Here is a 26,486-nt window from a genome sequence, read left to right on the forward strand (position 1 = left end):
AGGGATATAAAATGGAAGTTATTAATGGGTTTCAGTCCCTTGAAGCTTTGACTTTTGTGATAGGGTTCAATGGAGAGGTTTAATGCAGATGAGACTTGAAGCTTTTGAAGAGGATCTAAGTCTTGACGAGGTTATTCAAACTCAAATCTTGAATGCACAATGATGATAGGCCATGGTCTTCAAAAACTTGGTACTCCATGCTCTCTCAAATTGCTAAGATTTGAATGCCACCATACAAATTGATTCATGTTTTTGCCCATTAATGGTCCATGGATTTCTTTAAATGAAGTCCATGTTAGAATCCATAGTTTTCAGTGTTCTGCAAAACTGTGTGAGATCCAAGGCTCCCAGTGGACCACAGATGGCCCACCCCGCCCATCATGACGCCCTCCACTATATATTTCTTAATAATATAAAGGATGCAATAATCATTTTATTCTTCTGTAAATGTTCTTATTTCTCGTTGTTTATCTTCATACTTGGCATATAATTTGGATCATATTATACATTGGTTTATATACTCATAGTTATTCTGAATTTACACATCTTCTATGTATATATATATCATAAAATTTTCAAGTCTATGTGTTGTTCTTATTACTAATTTTGTTTGCTTCATAAAGCCCAGTAAAGTAGTGCTGAAAGATCAGATGTTCAATGAAAGCTCTTCTTTTGTGGTAGCAATGGAAAAAATATAAATAATTTGTTTTCTTTTAAATATTAGTTTGTATAAGAATGAAATATGTGATCCTGAACAAATAACGTCCATCATTAATCATCACATCCCTGATGCAAAATTAAAAACAGAAAATAATGAAAAGCTTGTGTATACTTTGCCTTTGGAAAGGACAAATAAATTTCCAGGTAACTTAAATATGATTACAATGGAATGAAATTTGGGGACAGATATTCATATCATTATAATTTTCTTTGTATAACAGGTTTGTATTTTGTCTTAAGTTGACTTAAGCAGAACTTGAGGTGAGGATTTGAGTGCAATTAATTTATTTGGCAGTTGACTCCTGGAGACACTGCCAGGGCATGAGAGAGGGAAGGGAAGGGAATCAGAGAAGTTTGCATTATCAGGCTGATTACTTCCATGGGCCATTGCGGTGTATTCAATTAGGAGGAATGAACACAGATAGATGGGATCAGAGTTATATCACTGGAGGGGTGAGGAAGTTGGGCTATTTACTGCTCTCTATCAATCATTGGGGATGCTTCTAGGAATATTAGCTTTCTATTCTTCTGGCTTATTTTGAACAAGAACTTTACTACTCCTGAGGCCAGAAAAAGAACCTTGGGCAGGTGTTTTTAATAAGCATATTTACTCTGTATAGGTGAGTGCAGCAGAGATATGTATGGAATACCAAGATTTCTAATACAGGTTTCTTTATGTACTTAATTTAATTATGCATGTATTTTGCAAAGAAAAACATGGTTTGTTCTACAAAACTGTACAACACGGTACTGGGTAGCAGTACAAATCTAGGCTTTGCTTAGTAAGTAATCCTTAGAATCACTAATTTTTATACAATACTTTATATTTGTCAGAAGCTCTTTTGGATGATTCAGTCTTTTTTTTAGCTCTACCCCCAAATATGATTCACTGTATCCTACTAGTAGCATAGAAAATAGTGTCTTCAGATTAGTAAACTATACTGTTATTTTGTTCTTGGACTAAGGCCCCATGAATTTTACAGGGAGCCAACTCTTCCTTGTTCAGAAGAGGAAGCTAGGGAGCTATATGCTGGTTACCTCCACTGGATTCTTACTTAACCAGAGTCCCTGATGTTGGTGCCCCAGCCCCTGGCAATAAAGAGATTGTCATGGGAGAGTCTTCTCCTGGAAATTCACATCTTCATCCAAATATTTCTATAAAAAATATTCCCAGTAAATATTTATTTGGAATCTATTATATAAAAAGCAGTCCTCCAAACACTAGAAATACGGTATAAAATAAAGACATATGAATCCCTAACCTCATGGGGCTTATCAACCACTGAGTGGGGAAAAGTAAACACATAAACAAATGTACTGTGGTTATACAATAAAATAATTAAGGCTACACAAATTATAATGATGACTGGTATGGAGCATCATGGAAGTTTACAAGAAGAAAAGGGTCAAAACATTCCAAGTAGAGAGGAAATGGAATATCTGTGTGGCAATGAAGGAAGAAGCAAAATGGTGAGAGAATATAGGTAAAGTTTCATGCATAGATGGAGCCTGGTTTTTATGGAGCATTGGAAGCTGTAGTATTGCCTTTGATTTCTGTTTTAAATGTATTTAGAAACCAAGGAAAGACATTGAACAGGGATTTGATTGGATGTGATGTATACTCACATACTGTTGATATAGATCACTCGATACAGCAGAATAGACTGGACACTGGAAGACAGGCTAAGGGACAATTGTAGAGGTGCAGATGAAAGGTCATGATGACTAGGCTACTATGGTATCAGTGAAGATGGGTGCAATTGGGTATATTTGAAACAAATTTGGAAATAAAACTGAGAAGTCTAGCCTCTTCAGTATGAGGAAAAGTGAAAACAATCAAGAGGGACTTCTAGAGTTTTTGCTTGAATCACTGAATAAAAAGTGGTGGAATGTATTGTAAAATATTCAGAGAAACAGTTGGAACAAAAAAGGGAAGAATAGTGCTTAATTTTTGTAGTATTAACCCTGAAACTTTTTTTTTAAACTTTCTAATAAAGACTTTTTTTTTTTTTTTTTTTTTTACTTTCAAGTGTTGAAGTATATGATTGACTATAGGACACTGAAAATCAAAAGACAAAGTGAGATTTGAATTTGGAACTTTTGAATTTGGAACTTTTCAGTATGGTTAGGGACTGGATTTTGTGTATAGAAAGAGAAGGAAGCCTAGGACTGAAACCTGGAGACAAAGCAGAGAAAGAATCAGGAGTGAGGTACATACTGAGATTCCCAGAGGTACTTGGAGGCAACACAGTAAACTGTGTTTGTATTCAAGGGAGAAAATTATTTTAGAAGGTGGTACTAGTCAACTAATTTTATTACAATTGAGTTTAAAAATATAGGAAGACTAAGTTAAAAGAATAAAAGAAAAACAAAGACTTGTTCATTGAATTTGTAAATATGGAATTATTGCTAAATTGGTAACCTGGAAGGATAGGGTCAGCATTTGGACTTGGAGTTAAGTGTGACAAATTAAAGTTAGGCACCGGTTTGGAGCAATGCATGCATGTTGGGATGGTGTGGAAGGAGGTTTTTGTTACTGTTCCTTGCCTTTGTTATAGCATTTTTGCCTGTTGTTTGGGATGACCCAGGATAGATGGGAAAAATTGATGATACAGGAGGTGAGAGGATCACTTTGGGAAGTCATTGGGATGCTGAGAAGGGATGAAATTCTGAACATAAGTAAAAAGGGGTAGCCTTCGATAGGAATAGCTGCAAGTCTTCCATCCACTTAGAAGGAAGGCCTAGAATATGGCTAGAGATATGCATGGATTGGTGGTGTGATGAGGAGCAGGTGATGGTCTTTCTGATACTCATACTTCCTCAGAAAGAACTACAAAAAGCTTGTAAATTGAGACTAGAAGATGGAATATAGACTGTTTAAAGACAGAAAAGTCTGACAGTCATTTCAGAAGGTCAGAGCATTTTAGTGAAATTTTGCTTTGATTACTGTGACATTCCAAAAACATGGGTTTTCTTGAACAGTATTCTGTAACCATCATTTAGATGCAATATTAATTTACTAGGTTTAATTATTGATGTTATATTTCAAACATGTCTGTTCCTATATGTTGCCTAAGATCTTTTCAGTGATCTTGATAAATGCTCAGGCCAAGGAATAATGAGTTATGACATTTCCATGTCAACTCTGAATGAAGTCTTCATGAAACTGGAAGGAAAATCAGCTATTAAACAAGGTAGGCAAAACCAGCTGTGTAATTCAAAATTCCAAAATGATCATGTATCAGTTTAGTATTCATAATTTCTGTGTATGATTCACACTAAAGAATATTATTCCTTCCAAATTTTGCTCTGCTGTTTGGGATAGACTGTCACCACATCCCAACATCATTAGTAGGACTGGGCACAGGTCCACTTTTGGAGTCTGTCAAATTCCTTAGAAATTATCTTCTTATTTCATCAGGTCTCTGCTTCCCCAGATGCTCACTGCCTCTTAGATTCTTTGAGGCTCTGAAAGGCTTAATTTGAGACATAAGACATGAGTGGATATTTCTTATAAAAAGTTTCTCTAAGTTTGTCAATATTCAAAATTCTACTAAGGTCATTATGAAGAGAATTCTTAGGAGCAACTCCTATGTATCTTATTATGGGACATCTCAGATGTCAGACTCTTTGATCAAAGTGTATACACATTATTCACAATAACCTTCCCAGTTAGTATCATGGCAACATTTTACAAGTGAGAAAAATTAGATCTAAGAGCAGTTAATTTTTTTTTCCAAATCATATCACTCTTAAGAAATACATGCAGGATTCACATACATTTCCCCTACACAACTTAGCTGTCCATACCTTAGTACTAGACATTTGGGCATCAGTATCGGGTATTGTTACAAGATTTCTTTAAATCTCTTATAATATTGTTACATTTGGGACTTTCTTTGCCTTTTCAAGTCTGGACATAGCAAAATAGTACTTTTGGTGATATGAATATGTTATGTTTTTCTCAGTGATCTTAAAGAATATGTATATTATAGCTTATTTCTTTTATTTTTGCATCATAAACACAAACATTACAAAATATTTCCTTATTATAATTTTTATTTGAATATCCATAATCATTGGCATTTATAAAAATTACAATAGAAGGAAAACACAAATTGGTGGTGTATACTCTGAATAAATGTTGAAAAGAGTTGCTTAATTCTTTTGAATATGGTTATAAAAATAAAACCATGTTTTTCCTGATTTGTGATAACTAATATACAGAGTATAAAATGCAATGTAGATGAGCGAAATTGACTTTCTGAGATTTGATTATTGTTGTAGCCCTTGTCTGTACTCTTGAGGAGCAGTAGCTTTTCTACTTAATACTTGTTGAATTTTTTATTTAGTGTTATAGTTAAGCTTGTGATTATAAGAAAATTGAAATTATGTCATTGTAAAAATTAAAAAATACAAATAAAGCAAAAATAAAATAAAACCTTTCCTATAAAAGCAAAAAATAAAAAATAAAAACAAAATATAAAACAGTTTTAACAGTATTTAAAAGAAAAAAACTGTGTGATTCCCCTAATGGCATTAGTAATGTGTGTGTATATTTATGTAGATTTTAAACAAACAGAGACAATAAGAGGTTCAGAAAGCCTAAATGAAATGGAGACAACTCCCTCCTTTCTCCCTGAAATTCAGAAGACTGTGAGTGACATGGGCCTCTGGAGAATGCAGGTCTGTGCAATAGCGTGGCTCCATTTCTTAAAGTTTAAACGTGGAAGAAAATTGCTTTTGACCCTGTGAGTATCAAGTATTGTGATTTTTGTCAGATAATGGGTTTCAAAAGAACTCCAAACCAGGAAAGAATTTAAATCTAGAACACACTAACCTGAATTTCTTCCAGAGAATGGAAAAATGCACTGTTAATTTTCCTGACAGTGAGAATATTTGTGTGTTGGTGCTTAATTAGGCTTTATTAAACTATGGGTATGTTTTCATAGTTTGATAAGCTATTGCTTCTATTGTACTGTATAGCATGCTAAAGTATGACTTTGAGAATGTTAGCACATAAAATCATGGTTGACATAAAGTAGATTTGACACTCAACAGATAATTATGGCCTGTCTGAATAAACAAAATTGCTACAACTCATATAATATTTTTCTTTATTGTTTAGACTATTGATACTGGGAATTGCAATATTTCCCTTGATTATGGAAACAATACTTTTTTATATAACAAATCAGAAGAGTGATTGGGAATTTAAAACTGAATCGTATTTCCTCTCTCCTGGCCAACTTCCCCAAGACCCTCGCACTAGCTTGTTGATCATCAACAAAACAGGTGAACAACAACAACAAAAAACCTCACAAAATATAAATCCAGAAACAAGTTATTTTTATTGTTAAATAATACATATGGGGGAGGAAGGAAAGAAAACCATAAGAGAAAGCTATGCATTTAAATTTCATTTATCAAAAAAACTTTCAAGGAACACTGTGTATTTTCTCTGATAATGGAAAGGATAAGGATGATGGGAAAATTGAGGAAGAATCCTGGATCACTACACAGTATGGTAAAATAGAGCTGCCTGTCCACCTAATTACCCTAAGTGGTTATGTGAAAGAAAAATAAATTCTCCATTGCCTGGACCACTTTCCTTTGAGATCTCCATTTTACAGCAGCCAAATCTATACCATAAATATATTATGCACTGATTGGCATGTAAAGATGGCATATATACACAATATTCCTTTCCAGGAAAGTACAAAAGGATTCAGAAAAACTCCTTATTTTATTATTCCAAATGATATGTAATTGAACTGCTTAGGTAACTTTGAAGAAAAATCTATTATATTTCTACTTACTTACCATGTTTTCTTAAAAAAAAAATTTCACAGTAGGAGCCATCTCATGAGTTCCTTGCTCATTCCAATTATCTCACGTATTTGTAATTCAGGGTTGTAGATATCTCTTCTTTAAATAAAAGTATTCCTTTTCATTTCTGTTTTCCATTGGGTTTTTAAAAGTACATTTTATTCACCCTGCTACCCTAAAACTGAAAGTAATGCTAATTACACACTTGATATTCAAGATCAAGGGTGTTTTTTTTTTGTTTGTTTGTTTGTTTTTTTACCTATTAGCTTGTTGTCTCATTATGTATTTTACTTTCCAGTTACTATGAGAATAATTCACCTATATTCACTTATTTATTTTTTTCTTCCTTGTACTCAGTTGTCAGATATTCATCCTTTTTCTATTTTTCTCAAAATCTGATATTTATCTTTTAATGTGAAAATCCTTGTTTGCTTGGGAGAACTGGGGCTGCCATTATTGTATTATCCTACGTCGTGTGATTGTGGAGATGCAGTGAGATATATGGCTTCCCCAGAGTACATGGAAAACTTGCTTTCTTTGTATATGTTTCTGTACCACCTTGGGGGAAGTTCTAATTTGCTTGGAGTTTTGTCTGATCCCAGAGTCCATTCTGAGTATCCTCAGTGTGAAGTCTCATTTCAATTCAAATAAAATAAATTTCAATTCAAATAAAATTTTCTAACTATAATATAATAATTTCTCTTTCATGGGCCAATATTACTATTGTAATACCCAAAGAATTTTTTTGATACCCAAAGAATTATACTGTACAAGTGTGCTATAAATATTTGTATATGGTTATTTTTTAATCTGATGTATTTTCTTGACTTCTATTGTTCACTTCGTACTAGAATCAAATATTGAAGATTTTGTACAGTCACTGAAGCATCAAAATATACTTTTAGAAGTAGATGACTTTGGAAACAGAAATGGCACTGATGCACTCTCATACAATGGAGCTATCATAGTTTCTGGTAAACAAAAAGTATGTTTTGCTTCTTGATTTTTGCTTTTATGACTTAAAAAGAGAATGAAAAAAAGTTGAACTGTTTTTAAAACTTTAGAAAGTCAACCGAGACGATATAAACAACTTGACACAAAAGAACACTTTGGCCAGCACCCTGGCGCAGCAGGTTAATCCTCTGCCCTTTGGTGCCGGCATCCCATATGGGCACCAATTCTAGTCCCGGCTGCACCTCTTCCAATCCAGCTCTCTGCTATGGCCTGGGAAAGCAATAGTAGGTGGCCCAAGTGCTTGGGCTCCTGCACCCACCTGCACCCACTTGGGAGACCAGGAAGAAGCACCTGGCTCCTGGCTTTGGATTGGCGCAGCTCCAGTCATTGCGGCCATTTGGGGAGTGAACCAATGGAAGGAAGACCTTTCTCTCTGTTTCTCCCTCTGTCTGTAACTCTACCTCTCAAATAAATAAATAAATAAAATATTTTTTAAAAAAGAAAATGAACACTTTAGGTCAATATTGAATGAATTGTGACATTTAAATAAATGTTTTTGAAACATTTTTCTATCAAATTTTTTTTAAAGATTTATTTACTTGATTGTTTGAAAGGCAAAGTGAAATAGAAAGAGGGAGAGACAGAGAAAGAATGAATTTTTCTATCCATTGATTCACTCCTCAAATGGCCACAACAACTGGATCTGAACCAGGCCAAATCCTGGAGCTCAGAACTCCATCTGGGTCTCCCACCTGGGTGGCAGCCATCATGTTTTCTCCCAGCGTGCATTAGCAGGGAACTGGATCAGAAACAGAGTGCCTAGGACTCAAGTCCATGTTCTGATATGGGATGCCAGTGTTGCAGGTGGTGGCTTAACTTGCTATATCACAATGCCAGTCCCATTAACTTTTTTTTTTTTTTTTTTTTTTTTGACAGGCAGAGTGGACAGTGAGAGAGAGAGACAGAGAGAAAGGTCTTCCTTTGCCGTTGGTTCACCCTCCAATGGCCGCCGCGGCCGGCGCGCTGCGGCCGGCGCACCGCGCTGATCCGATGGCAGGAGCCAGGAGCCAGGTGCTTTTCCTGGTCTCCCATGGGGTGCAGGGCCCAAGCACCTGGGCCATCCTCCACTGCACTCCCTGGCCACAGCAGAGAGCTGGCCTGGAAGAGGGGCAACCGGGACAGAATCCGGCGCCCCAACCGGGACTAGAACCCGGTGTCCCGGCGCCGCTAGGCGGAGGATTAGCCTAGTGAGCTGCGGCGCCGGCTAACTTTTTTTTAAAATTAGATAATGTGTACATTTGGAAGGAGCTAAATTAAATTGAATTATCCAAAATCTATAAAATATTAAATCTTATAATTTTCAATCAATATAATTATGAATTTAAGAATACTATTCAATAACTAACTATGGACTTGATATTTTATAAATTGAGAAGGATATTAAATAATATAACATATGCATGAAATAACCAAGATTCAACTATTTTTAGTCTTCTTACTACATCTCAGTTTGAATAAAAGAATTCATGCCATAGAGATCCAGCAAAGAATAAGACCAATGAACATACATCTTAAACATAAACATAATTCTTATTTGCATTCTAGTAAAAGCAAGGAACCAAATTAACCAAAGGTACATATTTATTTCATGCTATACTGGAAATAAAAACAAAATTCCTTCAAGGTATAGTATGGAACTCCGTTCTACTGAAACTAAGTGTACTGTATAATGTATAATCACTTTGTGCCAACTTTGGAAAACTATTTTGTCTGGTAGCTTCTTTGTTACTTATCTAATAGATTTACTATATGAACAATTATAAGTATTTAAACATTATTGAATCTCTTAATGAATACATGAACATTTTCATATTTTAAACATATCTTTAAAAATGTGAAAATGCTTCTTTGTGCAATGAGGAATATTTTATAAACTCCATGCTATTTCTTATCCAGAAATATTTCTTTGCTTGCTCACTATAAGACTGACAGTATCTCCTTGCCAAAGCAGCTTTTTAAATTCCACTAACAAACATTTCCTCATAAACTAAATAGAGACAAAGTGATATAAAATCAGTCATAGTAATAAAAACATGTATTGAGTGGATGCTAAAATTTTACTATTTATTTCACTAGACTAATATGAGTATACATAATCTCATTTAAACCATGCAGTAACCCATTTCGTATCATATTTCCCAAATGAGGAAGCTAAAGCTCAGAGAAGTATGTTATCTTGGAAGATGGATACACAGCCAGTATGTAACAATGTTAGGATCATATATTTTAAATGTTGTTTTTATTCCTCAAAGATTTAGAATTAACATCATTTTATTGTATTGGTTTGTTTTAAGGATTATAGATTTTCAGTTGTGTGCAATACCAAGAGAGTACACTGTTATCCTATCCTTATGAATATTATCAGCAATGGGCTACTTCGAATGCTTAATCATCAACAATATATTCGAATTGAGAGAAGTACATTTCCTTTTGTGAGTATTGGTTTTACTAATTGTGAACAATGAATAATTTGATATGTAACCTATGTTTCCTCTCTTTAGCTTTAAAAAATCCGTAATTGTTTGTTAGCCCTAAAAATTATTATTGTATCCCAACATTTTAAACAGGTTATATCAAACAAAATATGATTTTCTTGCTAAATTATTATCAGAGAGTTCTTATGGTAGAATACTTTTCATAGTTTCATTTTCTCATATTCTCCAAAGGGATGTTCTAAAAAGTTGTACATATGTGCTTACCTTTAGAAGTATATTGGAGAGATACGAGGGTTTGTTGGGGGTTACTGGCACTAAACAGGAAATTCGTGGTACACTGCTTTAGAATATTATAAATCTAATATAATTCATTAATGGACACTATTGATTAAATGTATAGTAGATTGACTAGCATGACAGATAATTTGCCAGTTCTGGAGCTATGTGCTACTTGATTCATTACTTTTGCATTTACATAGTTGCTTTCTATTGCAACAGAGTCATATATATATATACATACACATGCACACACACATATATATGTTGCATTTTCAGAATTTTGAATTTAGACAATGGGATGTAGTGTTGGGAAATAGCAAAACAAGAGAAATTCCTCCCCAATCTCTCCTTTCCTTTGTCCTTTCAATCCAGATGTGATAATGTCTTCCCTCTTCATCCTTGCTGAATGGTCATCACTCACATAACCATTTCCTGATTAATCTCTCCTTATTTCAAGTATTTAAGGTGGTTATGGTTTTCTGATTGATACCAAGAAGAATCCCTCAAAACTGACTCCAACAGTTTGATATCAGAAATTTGGTAAAATTGATCAGCAGGATTATAATGGAGCAGTCAAAAAGAAGCCTATTTTATGTCAAAGGTGTTGAATTTAGTTTTGGCTTCATTGCATCAGTGGTGCTAGGAGTACTTGCAAGAACAGATTTTCTGCAGGAAATGGGGAATATAAGGAAGGAAAATAAGAAGAGGTCAGTGGGTGAAAATATGACTGACCGGTCATGTGAACAGAGAGAACACAGGACCGTTCAAGGTAGTGGTATCTGAAGGGAATGCTTTAGAAAATGGAACCAGCTTGTAACAGCCAGAGGCAGTTGCTATCCTGTTTTGTGTTTTTAATTTCTTCATGTTATTGCCTGCATGCTCCGGAGTAAAATGGCCCAAGACTCCATAGCTACTCTCCTAAGAACCTCTACCCCAAGTAGCACACCTCTTTCCTCTCTCAGCCATTCCTGTGATGACAGTAGTGCATCTTACAGCCTGGTGAAAAATTGCAATTTATAGATGTAGCCTCCAAAGTCTTAAATAAAGATTATAAATGCAGGATTACTTTGAGACAGGTTCATGCTGCTTTCCTGTAATTATATGGTGCCTGGACATGGGCTCAGCTTCAGGCAAACCCTGATCTTGGAGTAGTGATTTAAAGTTCATCTTGATGGTGGGTTCAGTGTCATCAAGTATCTGATTTAGCCCTGTGCTTCAAAACACATGCACTCAGCTTTGAAAGTCTTCAGATATCCATCTCTAGGTTGGTCTTTTTTTTTTTTTTCTTTTTTTTTGGCAGGCAGAGTGGACAGTGAGAGAGAGAGAGACAGAGGGAAAGGTCTTCCTTTGCTGTTGGTTCATCCTCCAATGGCCGCCACGGCCGGCGCGCTGCGACCGGTGCACCGCGCTGATCCGATGGCAGGAGCCAGGTACTTATCCTGGTCTCCCATCCATGGGGTGCAGGGCCCAAGTACTTGGGCCATCCTCCACTACACTCCCTGGCCACAGCAGAGAGCTGGCCTGGAAGAGGGGCAACTGGGACAGAATCCGGCGCCCCGACCGGGACTAGAACCCAGTGTGCCGGCGCCGCAAGGCGGAGGATTAGCCTAGTGAACCACAGTGCCGGAAGGTTGGTCTTTCTTAAGACATGCTACTCAGGTCTAAATTGTCTGTCCATGTCATAATTCCTGAATTATTATTTTTATCATGATAAAACACATAGCATAAAATTGCCATCATAAGTATTTTATGTGTACAATTTAGTACTGTTAAGCATATTCACATTGTTGTGAAACAAATCTCTAAAACTTTCTCCTCTTGTGTAACTAAAACTCTATACCCACTATCAACTTCTCTATCCCTTAACTCATGGTAACTATTGTATATGTTTATGAATCCATTTCAGGTACCTCATATGAGTGCAATTGTACAAAATTTCTCTTTTGGCAACTAGTTTATTTCACTTGTCATAATGTCCTCTGGGTTCATACATGTTTATAGCATTTGACAGATGAATAATACTCCATTGTATGTATATATACTACATTTTTGAATCGATACACCCATCAATAGACATTTAGTTTGCTCCATCTCTTGGATATTGTGGGTAGTGCTGCTATGATCATAAGTGTGCAAATGTATCCTCAAGACCATGCTTTCAATTATTTTGGGTATATTTTCAAAAGTAGGTCTTGAATTATATTTGGCTTCTTTTGCTCATTGAATTGAAACCTCATATTAAATGATCAGAAAACATTTTTTCACCCATAGATGTTAATGAACTAGGTTATATTTGATATTTCAATATCTCAAAACCATAATTTTATGATAATTTAAAAAATATTTTTGTTTTTCTAAAAAACTCACTGAATTCCTTTTATATTTGCAGGAAATTTTATTTGCTTGGACTGGGCTGGCAGAAGGCTCCGTGTTCTTAATTTTTATTGCATGTAGCATTTCTCCTTATATCGCCATGAGCAGTGTCAGCGATGATAAAGTAAGAGACAGGGGTTAGGGGAAAGGGGTTTGAGAGAAAAGAAACCTAAGGAATTTCAGTAATTGTATTTTTAATACAGCATGTTCAAAGTGTTTTCCTTTGAGGAAAAACACTTAAAATATATTTAAATCACTCAGTTAAGCATTATTTTTAACAAGTCAGAAATCTTCTAGAAGTGCAAAGTACTTACTTCAAAGTTACAGGAAAAGTACAATGATTTTTCCAAGATTCAAATTGGTCTAAACTGTAAAAGGTAGATATTAGGAGTCTTCTGATTACATTGTATCCTAACTACAAGGCAGAAATCACTGATGTTGAAACTGAAAGCCAAATTTAAGACTTGAAACCCCTTTCCATTCTGGAAATTGTACTTTTATGTTCTATTTGTATCTAGTTATATTCATTATCCAGACAAAACAGCTAAATCAGATTTAGATACGTCAGTTTTCACTATCCTGAGCCAGTAACTGTTTCGAGGAGATGTTTTTAAAAGGAAAATGTATTATATCCTTCAGGTCACAAAATAACATTTCTCTTGAAGACCTCAATGAATTAATCATTATGAGGTTTGCCTTTGTATTGATTTTTAATGAATTAAAAGGCTATTACAAATCAAATCTATAAAATAAAACAATGTGCATTTTAAATGGGTCATCTTTGGAACTGGTTCTATAGATCTCAGGTTCCTAAACAGTGTACACATAATTATTTCTTTAAATATTAGAATATTAGGTTTTTATGTAGAATTATTCCAAAGTTTTTGTCTTGACTTTATATTTTAATTAATCCATATATGTCCTGTGTTTTTTTTATCAGAAGAAAGCCAAGTCCCAGCTATGGATTTCTGGCCTCTACCCTTCTGCTTACTGGTGTGGGCAAGCTCTGCTGGATGTTAATCTCCTCATTTTCATTCTCCTTTCAGTGTTTTTAATTGTTTACATAGTAAACAAGGCACACATTTTTATTTCAACTCAAATTGTGTTTGCTCTGGTAAGCAACATATTAACATAAACCAAATTTTAAGTAATTAATAAGTTTTAACATTGATATTTTATATAATTAAGATGTTTCTCATTTTTATTTTGTCATAAACCAAAACAAAAAACCCTGAAAAGGGCATGCACAGTTAAATATTCTTAAATATTTGTAATTTAATTCTTTTCTGAGATATTTCATTTCTTGATTATAGCATTATCTGTATTCTTTTCAGGTTGCATTTGTATTTGGTTATGGAGCATCTCTTGTCTTCTTGACATATGTGATATCATTTATTTTTCGCAAGAGGGGAAAATATAGTGGCCTTTGGTCATTTTGCTTCTATATTGTAAGTAAAAAATACATGCAATACAGAGATACTTACTTTTAAACATTCAATGTAGTGTTAAATATAGTCATTTTTACCTTGAACAATGGGGAAAATTAATAATATAGGTTAAGCACTCATAATTCCAAAATCCAAGATATTCCAAAATCCCAGTATCTTTGAGTACCAATATGATGTCACAAGTGGTAAATTCTATACCTGAACTCATGTAATGAATCACAGTCCAAATATAGGTGCACAATAGCACACAGTTTATTCAGTTTATACTAGTAAATATACATAAAAGTAAAAAGTTTGTCCAAAATTACAGAACACTTTTCAGGAAATGTTTATGTGGGCTTTGGAAACCCAGAGTGTCTTAGGTTGTACATTTCAGTGTACCTTTAAAAGTTGATATCCCCAATTGGTAGTCCAAAATCTAACCAGAAAACAACTTCCAACTCTTGGAGTAGGGGTCTTGAAATGATAATAGAAAGCCAACCAAAGATCATCTTTAAGAAAATATATCTGATGCTACTCACTGACTTCTATAAAAAATTAGTCTTGGACTCTTCTGATCAGCTGATGGCTATTCTTGTTCCTCAGTGGACAGTACTCTGATTTGGCTTCTCTAAGTTGCATTCTTTTGTATTTACCAAATAGTGTCTATTAATGCCTCTCTTACTATCATCAGCACAATTCAATCTAAGTGCAGAAGCTACAGAAAGAACTACAGAGTATTTCACTCAGAAAATTGTCTTTGAGGCCAGCCTTGAGAATTTACTGCATCAAAGACCTTTACGTGTGTACTTTCCATGGTAACTTTTTGTTAAGCTAACAGATGAACTTCCATTATTCAGTGTTATCCCAGATACTAGATAGGCAGAACCAGTCAGTAGGAAAGAGTATTATTGACATTCACCTGTTTTCTTTTCAGCCAACGCTCCTGTATATATCTAGCAAAGTTGAACAAAAATTTCATGTTCACTCCTAGAGGAAATCTGGCTTGGAGCCCCTTGGGGGATAGTGTACCTGCCAAACTAGAGTCGAATAAACAAAGGGGAGGCACATTTTCTCTCTCCCCAATCATTCTGCAAAACTGTCCTGTAACAAGCTGACAGAGAGCAGGCACTATTTTAGACATACATAACATATGTGCCAGTTCATGTTTGTGCCCAGCAATGAGCCAAGTGGAGAATCCTGAGTCTGGTAGGGCAAACAAACAGGGGGCTGGGTGCTCCTGACTATGGGAGGCTTGTGGGCCCGGACTATGAAAACACTGAGGCTGTGTGGGAGGACTCAGAGTGTGGCTGGGACACTGGCAGTCACTGTGGGAGGCTCCACATGCTCAGGGCTTCCTGGTTACCTGGCGAGGGATGTTGCCTGGGAATCTGAGCTTACACTGAGGACTGCACAGATCTTTTGTGTGGTCCTTGTGGCAGAGCAGACGAATAATATACTCACTGGGGCTAGTGCCTGGGCAATGGTCTCCATCAAGGAGAGGAGCTCAGCTGAGTTTACACCAAAGACAAGAAGAAACTTCCCCTCAGGTGAAAAAAAAACAAGATAGAAATTTATCATGCCAAACCTGGGTACACCTCAGACATGCCCTCCACCCTGGAGCACTGAACAGAGATCCCTGGCCACACCTACCACATTCCTCTAGTTATTCCCTGAAAACAGATACTCCACTAATTCAGCCAGACATACTCCAAAGATAAAAGCCACCACAGTGAAAAAACAAAGAAGAAACCAATGAGTATCTCCAGAAATGCCAAATAATAAATGCACCAGTTAAAGAAACAAGAATAAGGAAGACAATATGACACCCCTGAAAGAATACAACACTTCAGTACTAGATTGTAAAGATGATAAGATTGAAGAAATACCAGAAATGGAATTCAAAACATTGATCATAGGATTACTTAGAAGTAATCAGAAACAAATGCACAAACTAATGAAATCCATACGTGACATGAAGGAAAATTCCACACACAAAATTGCCATCTTAAAGAGAAATCAAAATGAAATCTTGGAAATGAAGAATTCATAGAACAAATAGAAAATATAGTGGAAAGCCTTAACAACAGAATCAATGAAGTAGAAGAAAGAATATCCAACTTAGAAGACAAAGCACAAGAAATTATACAGTTAGATCAAATACAACAAGAAATTAGAAAACTAAAAAACACTGTTGGGAATTAACAGGATACTATCAAATTACCCAACATACGAGTTCTAGGAGTTCCTAAAGCTCTGGAAAGAGAGAAATTATTAGAAGGCCTTTTTAGTGAAATAATAACAGAAAATTTCTCCAGTTCAGAGAAAGAAAGGGACATCCAAGTACAGGAAACACATAGAATGCCTAATAGACATGACCAGAAAAGATCTTCACCACGACACATTGTAATCAAACTCCCCACAGTAAAACATAAAGAAAATTCTAAAATGAGCACAAGAGAAATGCTAGATTACTTTCAGAAGACTTAAGAGAAAAAAACTGTCAACCAGAATACTATACTCTGCAAAGCTCTCATTTATGAATGAAGGTGAAATAAAGATTTTATGGAAAAATGGCAGAGCAAAGTCATTACTTATCAATAGTAACCATTAATGTAAATGGCCTTAACTCTCCAGTTAAAATAAACATACTGGCTGAATGGATTAAAAAACCCATCTATCTGCTGTCTACAAGAACACATCTCACTAACAAAGATGCATGTAGACTAAAAGTGAAAGGATGGAAAAAGATATTCCATACTAACAAAAACCAAAAAAGAACTGGTGTAGCCATCTTAATATCAGACAAAATAGACTTTAACACAAAAACTGTTAAAAGAGACACAGAAGGACACCATGTAATAATTAAGGGACCAATTCAACAGGAAGATATAACTATAATAAATGTATATGAACCTAATTAAAGGACAACTGGCTATTTAAAAGAAATGTCAAGGAATTTAAAGGGAGACATAGACTCAAATACAATAGTAATGGGGAATTTCAGTACCTGATTTTCAACAATGGATAAATCAGCCAGACAGAAAATCAAGAAGGAAATAGGAGAGTTAATCGACACTATAGACCAAATGGACCTAACGGATACCTATAGAACTTTTCATAGTTGCAAAATACACATTTTTCTCAAGAGTGCATGTAACCTCTAGGATTGACCACATGCTAGGCCATAAAGCAAGTCTCAGCAAATTCAAAAAAATCAAAATCATACCATGCATCTTCTCAGACCACAATGGAATAAAGCTGGAAATCAGCAACTCAGGAATCTCTAGAACATATGCAAACTCTTGAAGACTCAACAACATGCTCCTGAATGAACAGTGGGTCATTGAAGAAATCAAAAGAGAAATCAAAAAAATTTTGGAAACAAATGAAGATGACAATACAACATATCAAAACGTAACAGAATACAGCAAAAGCAGTAATACGTTTACTAACTTAAAAAATAACTGCCATGGGCCGGCGCCGTGGCTCAATAGGCTAATCCTCCACCTAGCGGTGCCAGCACACCAGGTTCTAGTCCCGGTCGGCGTGCCGGATTCTGTCCCGGTTACCTCTCTTCCAGGCCAGCTCTCTGCTGTGGCCCGGGAAGGCAGTGGAGGATGGCCCAAGTGCTTGGGCCCTACACCCGCATGGGAGACCAGGAGGAAGCACCTAGCTCCTGCCTTCGGATCAGCGCGGTGCGCCAGCTGCAGTGTGCCAGCTGTGGTGGCCATTGGAGGGTGAACCAACGGCAAAAGGAAGACCTTTCTCTCTGTCTCTCTCTCTCACTGTCTACTCTGCCTGTCAAAAAATAAATAAATAAATAAATAAATAAATAAAAAACTGCCATGTAAATTTAAACATGTGCAGGTTTTTATGTATTAAGAAGGTATTTCCTCTTTTTTTCCCATTATCTTGGATTGAACTGAATAATGAACTCTTGGGAAATCTATTTAGTCATTTTAGCTTTCATCTTAATCTCCAGTCTGTTTATTTATTAAGAATTTTCTATTGAGGAACTGAAGATCATGCATGTTTTTATTAACAAAAGCCCCTTACCACCTCCTCTCTTTAAAAGGGGAAATTGTGATGGCCATGTGGGTGAGTATATGGAAAAATTATGAAATGCATAATAATACTTATATCTTAAAATGCTTTTTCAAATATCAATAGACTGAGTATGTCTGATGCAGTACTTTTGAACTTGCCTTGTAGGTCTTTACCATGACGCTCAGCATCATTTCAGTCTATCACTTATATATAACTGAAATAATTACCAGCATGATATTATTTCCTCCTGCTACCCTGTGTGGATTTCTAGTTTTTTTGGTAAAGGTAAGGAATGTTCCCAACTATGTCATTAACATTGGCTATATAATCTGTTAATGTATTTTGCTCAGGTTTATAAAGATAGAAAGTAGATTGATGAGAATAGAGAGTGATAGCAAATGAGCATGACGGATCTTTTTGAGGTTATTAAATGTTCTAACATTGAATTGTGATCTTTGGTACAACTCTGCAAAATTATTAATGTCCTTGAATTGTACACTTAAAATGGGTAAATTCTATTGCATAAAAACTGAACTCAACAAAGTTGTCGTAATAGCTTTTCCCTATGCACTTTCCAAAATACTGGCACTATCAAATACTATTCAAATCTATGCCATACTCAAAAAAATAATATTTATTTCAAGAAATATTCATTATCTACTATGAGGATAAAGTCATGAATAATACTATTCAATCATTCAAAAATACACATTAAATATTGTTCTATATTGGTCACTGTGTTGGTAATTAGGGAAACCTGATGAAGAAGATAGCCCACTCCTTCCTTCCACCTTTCCAAGCTCAGAGAATAAAAATGACAAAGACAGACAAACCTCAAGTCAGTCAATGCAAAGATCTTAAAGATTACCAAGGAGAAGGGCAAAGTATCAAGCTGATGTGTTCCAGAGATTCAGAGAACTCTTCTGGGGAAGTGATGTTTAAATAGCTTCCTAAAGGATAAGTAATAATTGATTGATGGGAGAGTGGGACAGGAAGTAAGTATGTTCAGCAGAAGGAAACAAAGGCATAAAACTAGGAAAGACTAGGAAGCATGAAAGAAAATAAAATGTGGTTCAAGTGGTTAGAAGTGTATGGTGAGGCCAGGGCAGTATACTGCAGTGGAGAATACACTTTTTGGGGCTCTGTATCATCCAAGGTAAAATGGCTTTAAAGAAATGGGGAGGGTCCCTTAATTGTTTGTATTCTTAATGAAGTGTTAGAAAGCTTCTCATCTACAAACATGCTATCCCATTGACTAATAGACTAATAAATGCCTGAGATTCTTGATTAACTCATCACTTTGCTTCAACAATTTTCTTCCTATAAGTATTCCTGCAAAGTGAAATACATTAAAATGGATCTGTCACATATTATTTAAGAAGAAAGTGTTAATTTCTGAAAAAAATGATTAAGAAAGAATAACATTATGGGACTAATTATTATGACAGGAAAATAGTCATCTTTGGGGAAAAGAGGACCTCAAAAAGGCTTGTGTGGGACACTTAGAACAGATATTCTTTTTTTTTTTTTTTTAGACAGGCAGAGTTAGACAGTGAGAGAGAGAGAGACAGATAGAAAGGTCTTCTTTTTCTGTTGGTTCACCCCCAAGTGGCTGCTACTGCCAGCGTGCTGCGCAGATCCGAAGCCAGGAGCCAGGTGCTTCCTCCTGGTCTCCCATGTGGGTGCAGAGCCCAAGGACTTGGGCCATCCTCCACTGCCTTCCCGAGCCACAGCAGAGAGCTGGACTGGAAGAGGAGCAACAGAGACAGAATCCGGCGCCCCAACCGGGACTAGAACCTGGTGTGCCGGCACCGCAGGCGGAGGATTAGCCTAGTGAGCCGCGGTGCTGTTTGAACCCTAGATGTTATTACAATGCCAGAACCTCTCTCTGCTATTCTTTCAAGACTTTCAACAAATGTTAAAGCCAAAAGAAAAAAACTGGAGGAAATGAACAGACATGTGTTATCTGCTTGTTGAGAGACAGTAACAGTTGAGTGGCAGGCTCTTGTTCTCCATAGGAAATTTCTTTGTCTTTAGTTTACATAAAGTGGTTGAGCTTACTAAGGGACATAGTCAATATGTGAAACTTGGCGTTATCTAAATGCAAATCATAAAGCTGATGAATTTTTGTTTATCCAATATCTTTTGTCTTTTCAGATATCACATGAGTTCTATAATGAAAATAATGATTCAGATTTTGAACTGACTGAAGTTTATCTTCTAGTATGCCTGATAGTAAGAAGTCCTCTCTACCTCTACTAATACTCTTTTGGATGAGTATCATTTAGTAAAACTATTTGATTTTACCTGAAGTGTGGCAACTTTGAAAGTGTTTTAATTCAGTCTTGGATCAAGCAGTTATATTCAGACATTAATCCTAGAGTTAGTTTTTATATGCATAAATTGACTGTATAAGTCAAGAATTCAATATAAAATTAATTATCCTTTTACTGCCCTCCCTCTAAATTTGAGAGAGTTTGTAAAAATATTACAAATAAAATGTAACAAATCTTTTGAATTATAGATAAAAGGCAAGCATCAAATAAAAGCAAAAATGATTGTATTGGCATATTTATGCTGGGAAAACTTCTGTCTTTGAATACTGGGTATCAGTACTTTTGTAGAAATAGGAGTAAATTGAAACAAAAATCCCTGCCTTCACAAAGTTTATATGCTGATAGAAAGAAACAGACAACAAACTAAATAAATAATAATACCATGTTAGCTTGGTGGTCAAGAAAGGCTTGGAAAAGAGCATTCTAGTAGCAGGTTGCAAGGCTGACCCTTATTTGTTCCAACGCAGCCAGAAGACGGGGCCAGTTGTGGCAGAGTGGGCAAGGGGGAGAGTAAGAGGAGAGGTGGTCAAAGCAGAGTTGGATAAGGGGCTGTACAGAGCTTTCTTGGTCTTTCTAAGGACTTTGACTATAGTTTGATTCATGGAGAATCATTGGCAAGTTTTAAGCCAAGTGGTAGGACCAGACATTTATTAAAAGAGAATCTCTGGTTATTGTGATGTGTGAAAGGAGTTGTTTAGAGCAAGAGGAACAGGGGAGATCAGGTAGGAATGTATGTGATAATATAGGTGAGAAATTGGAATGACCTGGCCCTGAGTGACATTAGCACAGCTAGGGGTGAGAAGTAGCTGGGTTATAGATACATTGCAGATATAGTTTACTGACAGATTGAATATGAGTTGTGAGAGACAAAAGGAGACAAGTTCCACTCTGCTGGATTGTGACTGTCTAGCTAGCTATCTCCCATAATTTATAATTATTTTATATAAAGATAAAATACCACCAATTTTACTCAAATGTTTAAATTTTATTTGTGAAGTTATGCCTAAATAAAACTGTTTTTCTTTGCTTGTAGCCCTACTTTCAGGCTTTGATATTCATTTTTGTTCTAAGATGCATGGAACTAAAATGTGGAAAGAAAGTAATACAAATGGATCCTATTTTCAGGTCAGGATAAAATTTAATTTCATACTTGCTACCATATTTTAATGTTCTTGGATAGTGGCTGTAACTATCAACATGTTAATATAGATTTATATTTATAATATAAGCAACACAATGATTGTCACTATGGGCAGTGAAATGTTTATTGTTACGAAATAGCATAGGACTCCCAGGCAGAGTTCTGCCATTAAGAAGTTAAGGTAAGTCTTAAGTTTCTTGAAATTTAGTAAGCACTTGAGGATGCCAGTCTCCCATCCAAGGTGGTTATACATTGATCAGAAGATGGGATAGAATTGGTATAGCAGCATAATTCAGAATATTTCATAAGTAGAGATACTCTAGGACAGATCAGCAGTAAAGATGTTAAAACAAATATTTGGTGTGGTTAAAAGGGGATTCCTGTGAGCATAAAAAGAGGAAAGAGCGGCAGAATGGTTAGAACTGGAAGACATCAATTTGATGAAAGAGAGGAAGAGAGAGAGAGAGGGAGGAAAGGAAGGGAGGGAAAAAAGGAAGGTAGGGAGGAAAGAAGGAAGACAAAAATAGAGAAAGGGAAGAAAGGAGGAAAGGATAAATAGAAAGAATGAAAGAAATAAAGATAGGAATGGAGGGAGGGAGAGAGGGAGGGAGAAGGGGTCTGTGTGTGTCAGTTTTGCTGCAAATACAGTGTTTTGTTAAAAAACTGATAGGCATTATACACTACTATACTTTTTTTAAAAAAATAATGAAGATATTATGTAGATTAATCCTTCCTTGTCCCATTTCTCTTATGAATTTCATTTCTTAGTCTGTATTTTGTCTTATTTTATTTTATTTATTTATTTATTTGACAGGCAGAGTGGATAGTGAGAGAGAGAGACAGAGAGAAAGGTCTTCCTTTTGCCATTGGTTCACCCTCCAATGGCTGCCATGGCTGGCGTGCTGCAGCCGGCGCATTGCGCTGATCTGAAGGCAGGAGCCAGGTGCTTCTCCTGGTCTCCCATGGGGTGCAGGGAACAAGCACCTGGGCCATCCTCCACTGCCTTCCCGGGCCACAGCAGAGAGCTGGCCTGGAAGAGGGGCAACCGGGACAGAATCGGGCGCCCCAACCGGGACTAGAACCCGGTGTGCCGGCGCCGCTAGGTGGAGGATTAGCCTATTGAGCCGCGGTGCCAGCCTGGCCTGTATTTTGTCTTTTAAAGTTGTTTCCTATTTGTTTCTCATTGGTACATAGCAATCCTCTCGATTGTATGCATTGATCCCATACTTGATAATCTTGCTTAATTCTCTTATTAGTTTGTATTTGTTTTTGGATTATATTGGATTATCTCTGTGTATAATAGTGCCATCAGCAAATATTTACAGTTTGTTGCTTAAAAACTAAAGCTTATGTGTGTGTGTGTGTGTGTAAATTTTTTTAAAAAAGAGAAAAGAGCAGTGCTTGTTGACAGATTTGAAAGGGTCAGAAACACTTACAGGAAGGACAGCAATTCCAAGAAAGATTGTGGCTAGTGAGGTAGACATTCTCAGAAAAAAAGAGAAGTCACATTGACAGAGTCATCATCTTCAGGAACAGTTTATTGAAACGAAGGGCAATGGTAAAACCACAGAAATGCATTTTTTAATATTTCTTTGACAACTACAAAACTACATGTAATATTTCGTTTTCTCCACAGGATTTTCCCCCAAAGTAGAGATGCTCGACCGAATCCAGAAGAAACTGTAGATGAAGATGAAGATGTTCAAGCAGAAAGATTAAGAACAGCAGCCGCCCTGACCACTTCAAAATCAGATGAGGTAGAAAAGCACGTGACACATGAGATGCTGATGGGCATATCCAAGAACTATCAATAGTGGAGTCAGGCATTCTGGCTTTCATTTTGAAAGTTTGGTACATTTTTGCAGTCTTTAAATATGCAAGCACTTCTTTGGAGCGTCCATGAAGCTGAAAGAGCACATTCTGAGAAAAATAGGTTTTGATAATTATAACTATGGTTTTAAAACATATATATATATATATATAGCATAAATTGAAGAATTTAAGTAGTATTTGTTATAAAATGATGGACAGAAATTATTTAGGTACCAAAATGTTTCCATGAGCTCATCCAGATTCTGGTACAGCTCCTAATAAAATGTGTTGTTTTCTCAGTCAATTTAGAAGCAAGAAATATTGTCTACATCAATGAATGCATATTATATTTTAAACAAGCAATATAGACTACTTGGAATACAAAATATACTTTGGTTTGTGATATAAGAAAGGAAGACATAAGAACACAGAGTTTATAGATCTTCTGTGAAAAATCATTCCATTATCTCTTCTAGAAACCAGTCATACTTGCCAGCTGTCTACACAAAGAATATGAAGGTCAGAAGAAAAACTGCTGTTCCAGGAGGAAGAAGAAAATAGCAGTAAGAAATATCTCTTTCTGTGTTAAGAAAGGTTTGTAATTCTATTTTAAATTGACCATTATTTTTAGAAATACCCATTGAGTATATTATAGGCACCGTTTTATTTGCTTGCTCCTTCTTTCATTCATTCATCCAATATGCCTATTTTTTAATTGTTCCAGGAACTAGCTTAGGCTCTGAAGAGACAGGAAGAAAATAGGCAAAGTTCCCATCCTCATGAATTTCACATTCTAGAAGGGGGAACAATCTGTAAGTAAAATGTCTTAGTGAGAAAAACACCATATATTAATTATAAATTCTTTGTGAAACATTAGAATATGTGAAATGGCATGAATGACTTGAAGCTACACTCAGTTGGGGTCAGGAAGGCCTCTCTTGAGCAGTGATTCTTAAACAAAACTCTGGGTAACAAGATGATGGCCACGAAGCATCAAGAAATATGAACAACAGGGCAGAGGAAACAGCAAAGGCCAGGATTCAGGCACAGCAACATGGTTCGAGTGAATCACAACCCAGAGACCAATGGGTGCTTCTGCATATGGAAGGGATGTTATCAAAGAGGTGGGAAGGGCCAGGTTAGGTACAATTTTCTTTTTTAAAACAGCAAGGAGTTACCAGAATGCCAGTAAACTGAAGGTTTTAGGCAGGCTTTCATCATTGTTTAATTTATATTAAGAGTAGACTGCGTACTATAAGTTTGTGAATTCAGGTTGAGGAGCAAGTTAAGATCAGTTGAGATGAAAGATCATGATAGCTTGGATGAATTCGAGATGAAGAAAATGTCCTTGAGTTTCCAGGTTTAGGAATCATTTCTATGAGCGATCTTCAAAAAGTTCATGGAAAGTGTGTATTATCTTTCCTAAAATTCTTGTGTGTGTGTGTGTGTGTGTGTGTGTATTCACATACACAGAGGTACAGAGGTACACATATACAGAAAGAGAGAGACATAGAGCTTTCATCTACTTATTTACTCCCCAAATGCCCAAGGACCAAAGCCTTGAGGTAGTAACTCAGTCCAGGCTCCCACATGGGTGGCGGGAACTTAACTGCTGTCTCCCTGGGCCCACATTAGCAGGAAGGTGCAGTCAGCAGCCAGAGTCAGGTATGGAAACCAGCTATTCTGATGTGAGATGTAGAAGTCTTAATTGATGTCTTAGCCACTAGGCTAAATGGCCACCCTGCAATGTCTTTTAATTCTATTTGCCCATTAACTATGTGAAACATGCTAATATATATGCTCAACACAGCAGCCAACTACTATAGAAAACAGTTTGGGTGTATTTTTAACTAAAATGAGAAATCTAGGAGGAAATAGATGGACCTCAAACCCATAAATTTTCATTAATATTTTGTCTAATTATAATAATTAAAGAATATGTTTTGCTGACATGAGTTGCATATATGATACAAACTTTTAAATTATACTAATTGAAGGGTACACAAATCTCAGAAGATTCATGAAGTATCAGGTTTATGTTAATCAGTATTTTGTTCCCAATATTGAAAGTCAGATTCTTTCTTTCAGGTGAAATTTTGGGATTACTAGGACCCAATGGCGCTGGTAAAAGTTCATCTATTAGAATGATATCTGGAATCACAAAGCCAACAGCTGGAGAGGTAGTGAAAAATTTAAAAAAAAGTTTCCATGATAACTATACATTGTATCTCTGCAATGCTATATAATTTTTGTCTTGGGTAAATTTATCAAGTGTTATAACAGCAATTGAATGGCCAGCAGGAACCAAGGACCTTTTACTCATCACAATTTCTTATTTATTTATTAAATTTAATTTTTTATTTATTTGAAAGGCAGAATTAAAGAGAGAGCAGAAGAGAGAGAAAGAAAGCTAGAGAGAGAGAGATATCTTCCATCCATTGTTTCACTCCCCAATTGGTCACAATGGCCAGGGTTGGGCCAGACTGAAGCCAGGAACCTGGAGCTTCTTCCAGATCTCCCAAGTGAGTTCATTGGCCCAAGTAATTGGATCATCCTCTGATGCTGTCCCAGGTGCACCAATAGGGAGCTGGATCAGAAACAGAGTCATCGATCTCGAACCGACACTCATATGAGATGCCAGCATTGCAGGCTGAGGTTTAACCCGCTGTGCCACAGTGCCAGTCCCTCATCAGAATTTCTTAGGAATCACTTGAGCATGTTAGGTCTTTCCCCCTGTCCTGTAAGACTATGGTTTTTATATTAGTGGTGAAATTATTTTCTATAAAATGTGAAACAATTTTTGTAACCTCTCTTTGATGCTTATACAGTTTAGGCATTTCTTAGCTATATGTCAGCTTCTTTAAACAATGAAGTCCTTTACCTTTTGTAGGTGGAACTGAAAGGATGCACTTCAGTTGGGAGTCACCAAGGAGAAGACATGGTCAAGTTCTTGGGGTACTGTCCTCAGGAGAATGTGCTGTGGCCCTTCCTGACCCTGAAGGAACACCTGGAGTTGTACGCGGCTGTGAAAGGCCTGAAGAGAGGGGACGCTGCCATAGCCATTTATCGG

General features: G+C 36.1%; 1 protein-coding gene across 6 annotated transcripts in view; it reads left to right on the forward strand.

Moving 5' to 3' along the window:
- Positions 1-26,486, forward strand: part of ABCA6 (ATP binding cassette subfamily A member 6) — a 76,723-nt gene that overhangs the window by 31,210 nt on the left and 19,027 nt on the right. For all 6 annotated transcript variants that reach the window (XM_051825892.3, XM_089316723.1, XM_051825891.3 and 3 more), the window contains 16 exons: positions 725-864; positions 3,798-3,914; positions 5,288-5,471; positions 5,849-6,015; positions 7,401-7,534; positions 9,858-9,995; positions 12,667-12,774; positions 13,591-13,764; positions 13,985-14,098; positions 18,293-18,412; positions 20,285-20,362; positions 21,497-21,588; positions 23,241-23,361; positions 23,893-24,010; positions 25,505-25,596; positions 26,307-26,485. In XM_051825892.3, coding sequence (XP_051681852.2) covers positions 725-864; positions 3,798-3,914; positions 5,288-5,471; positions 5,849-6,015; positions 7,401-7,534; positions 9,858-9,995; positions 12,667-12,774; positions 13,591-13,764; positions 13,985-14,098; positions 18,293-18,412; positions 20,285-20,362; positions 21,497-21,588; positions 23,241-23,361; positions 23,893-24,010; positions 25,505-25,596; positions 26,307-26,485 — 2,076 coding nt within the window. The remainder of the gene's footprint in view (positions 1-724; positions 865-3,797; positions 3,915-5,287; positions 5,472-5,848; positions 6,016-7,400; positions 7,535-9,857; positions 9,996-12,666; positions 12,775-13,590; positions 13,765-13,984; positions 14,099-18,292; positions 18,413-20,284; positions 20,363-21,496; positions 21,589-23,240; positions 23,362-23,892; positions 24,011-25,504; positions 25,597-26,306; position 26,486) is intronic.

The sequence above is a fragment of the Oryctolagus cuniculus genome, chromosome 17 (assembly GCF_051225735.1).
Source record: "Oryctolagus cuniculus isolate XC-2025 breed Fujian yellow rabbit chromosome 17, ASM5122573v1, whole genome shotgun sequence".
NCBI classification, from domain to species: domain Eukaryota; kingdom Metazoa; phylum Chordata; class Mammalia; order Lagomorpha; family Leporidae; genus Oryctolagus; species Oryctolagus cuniculus.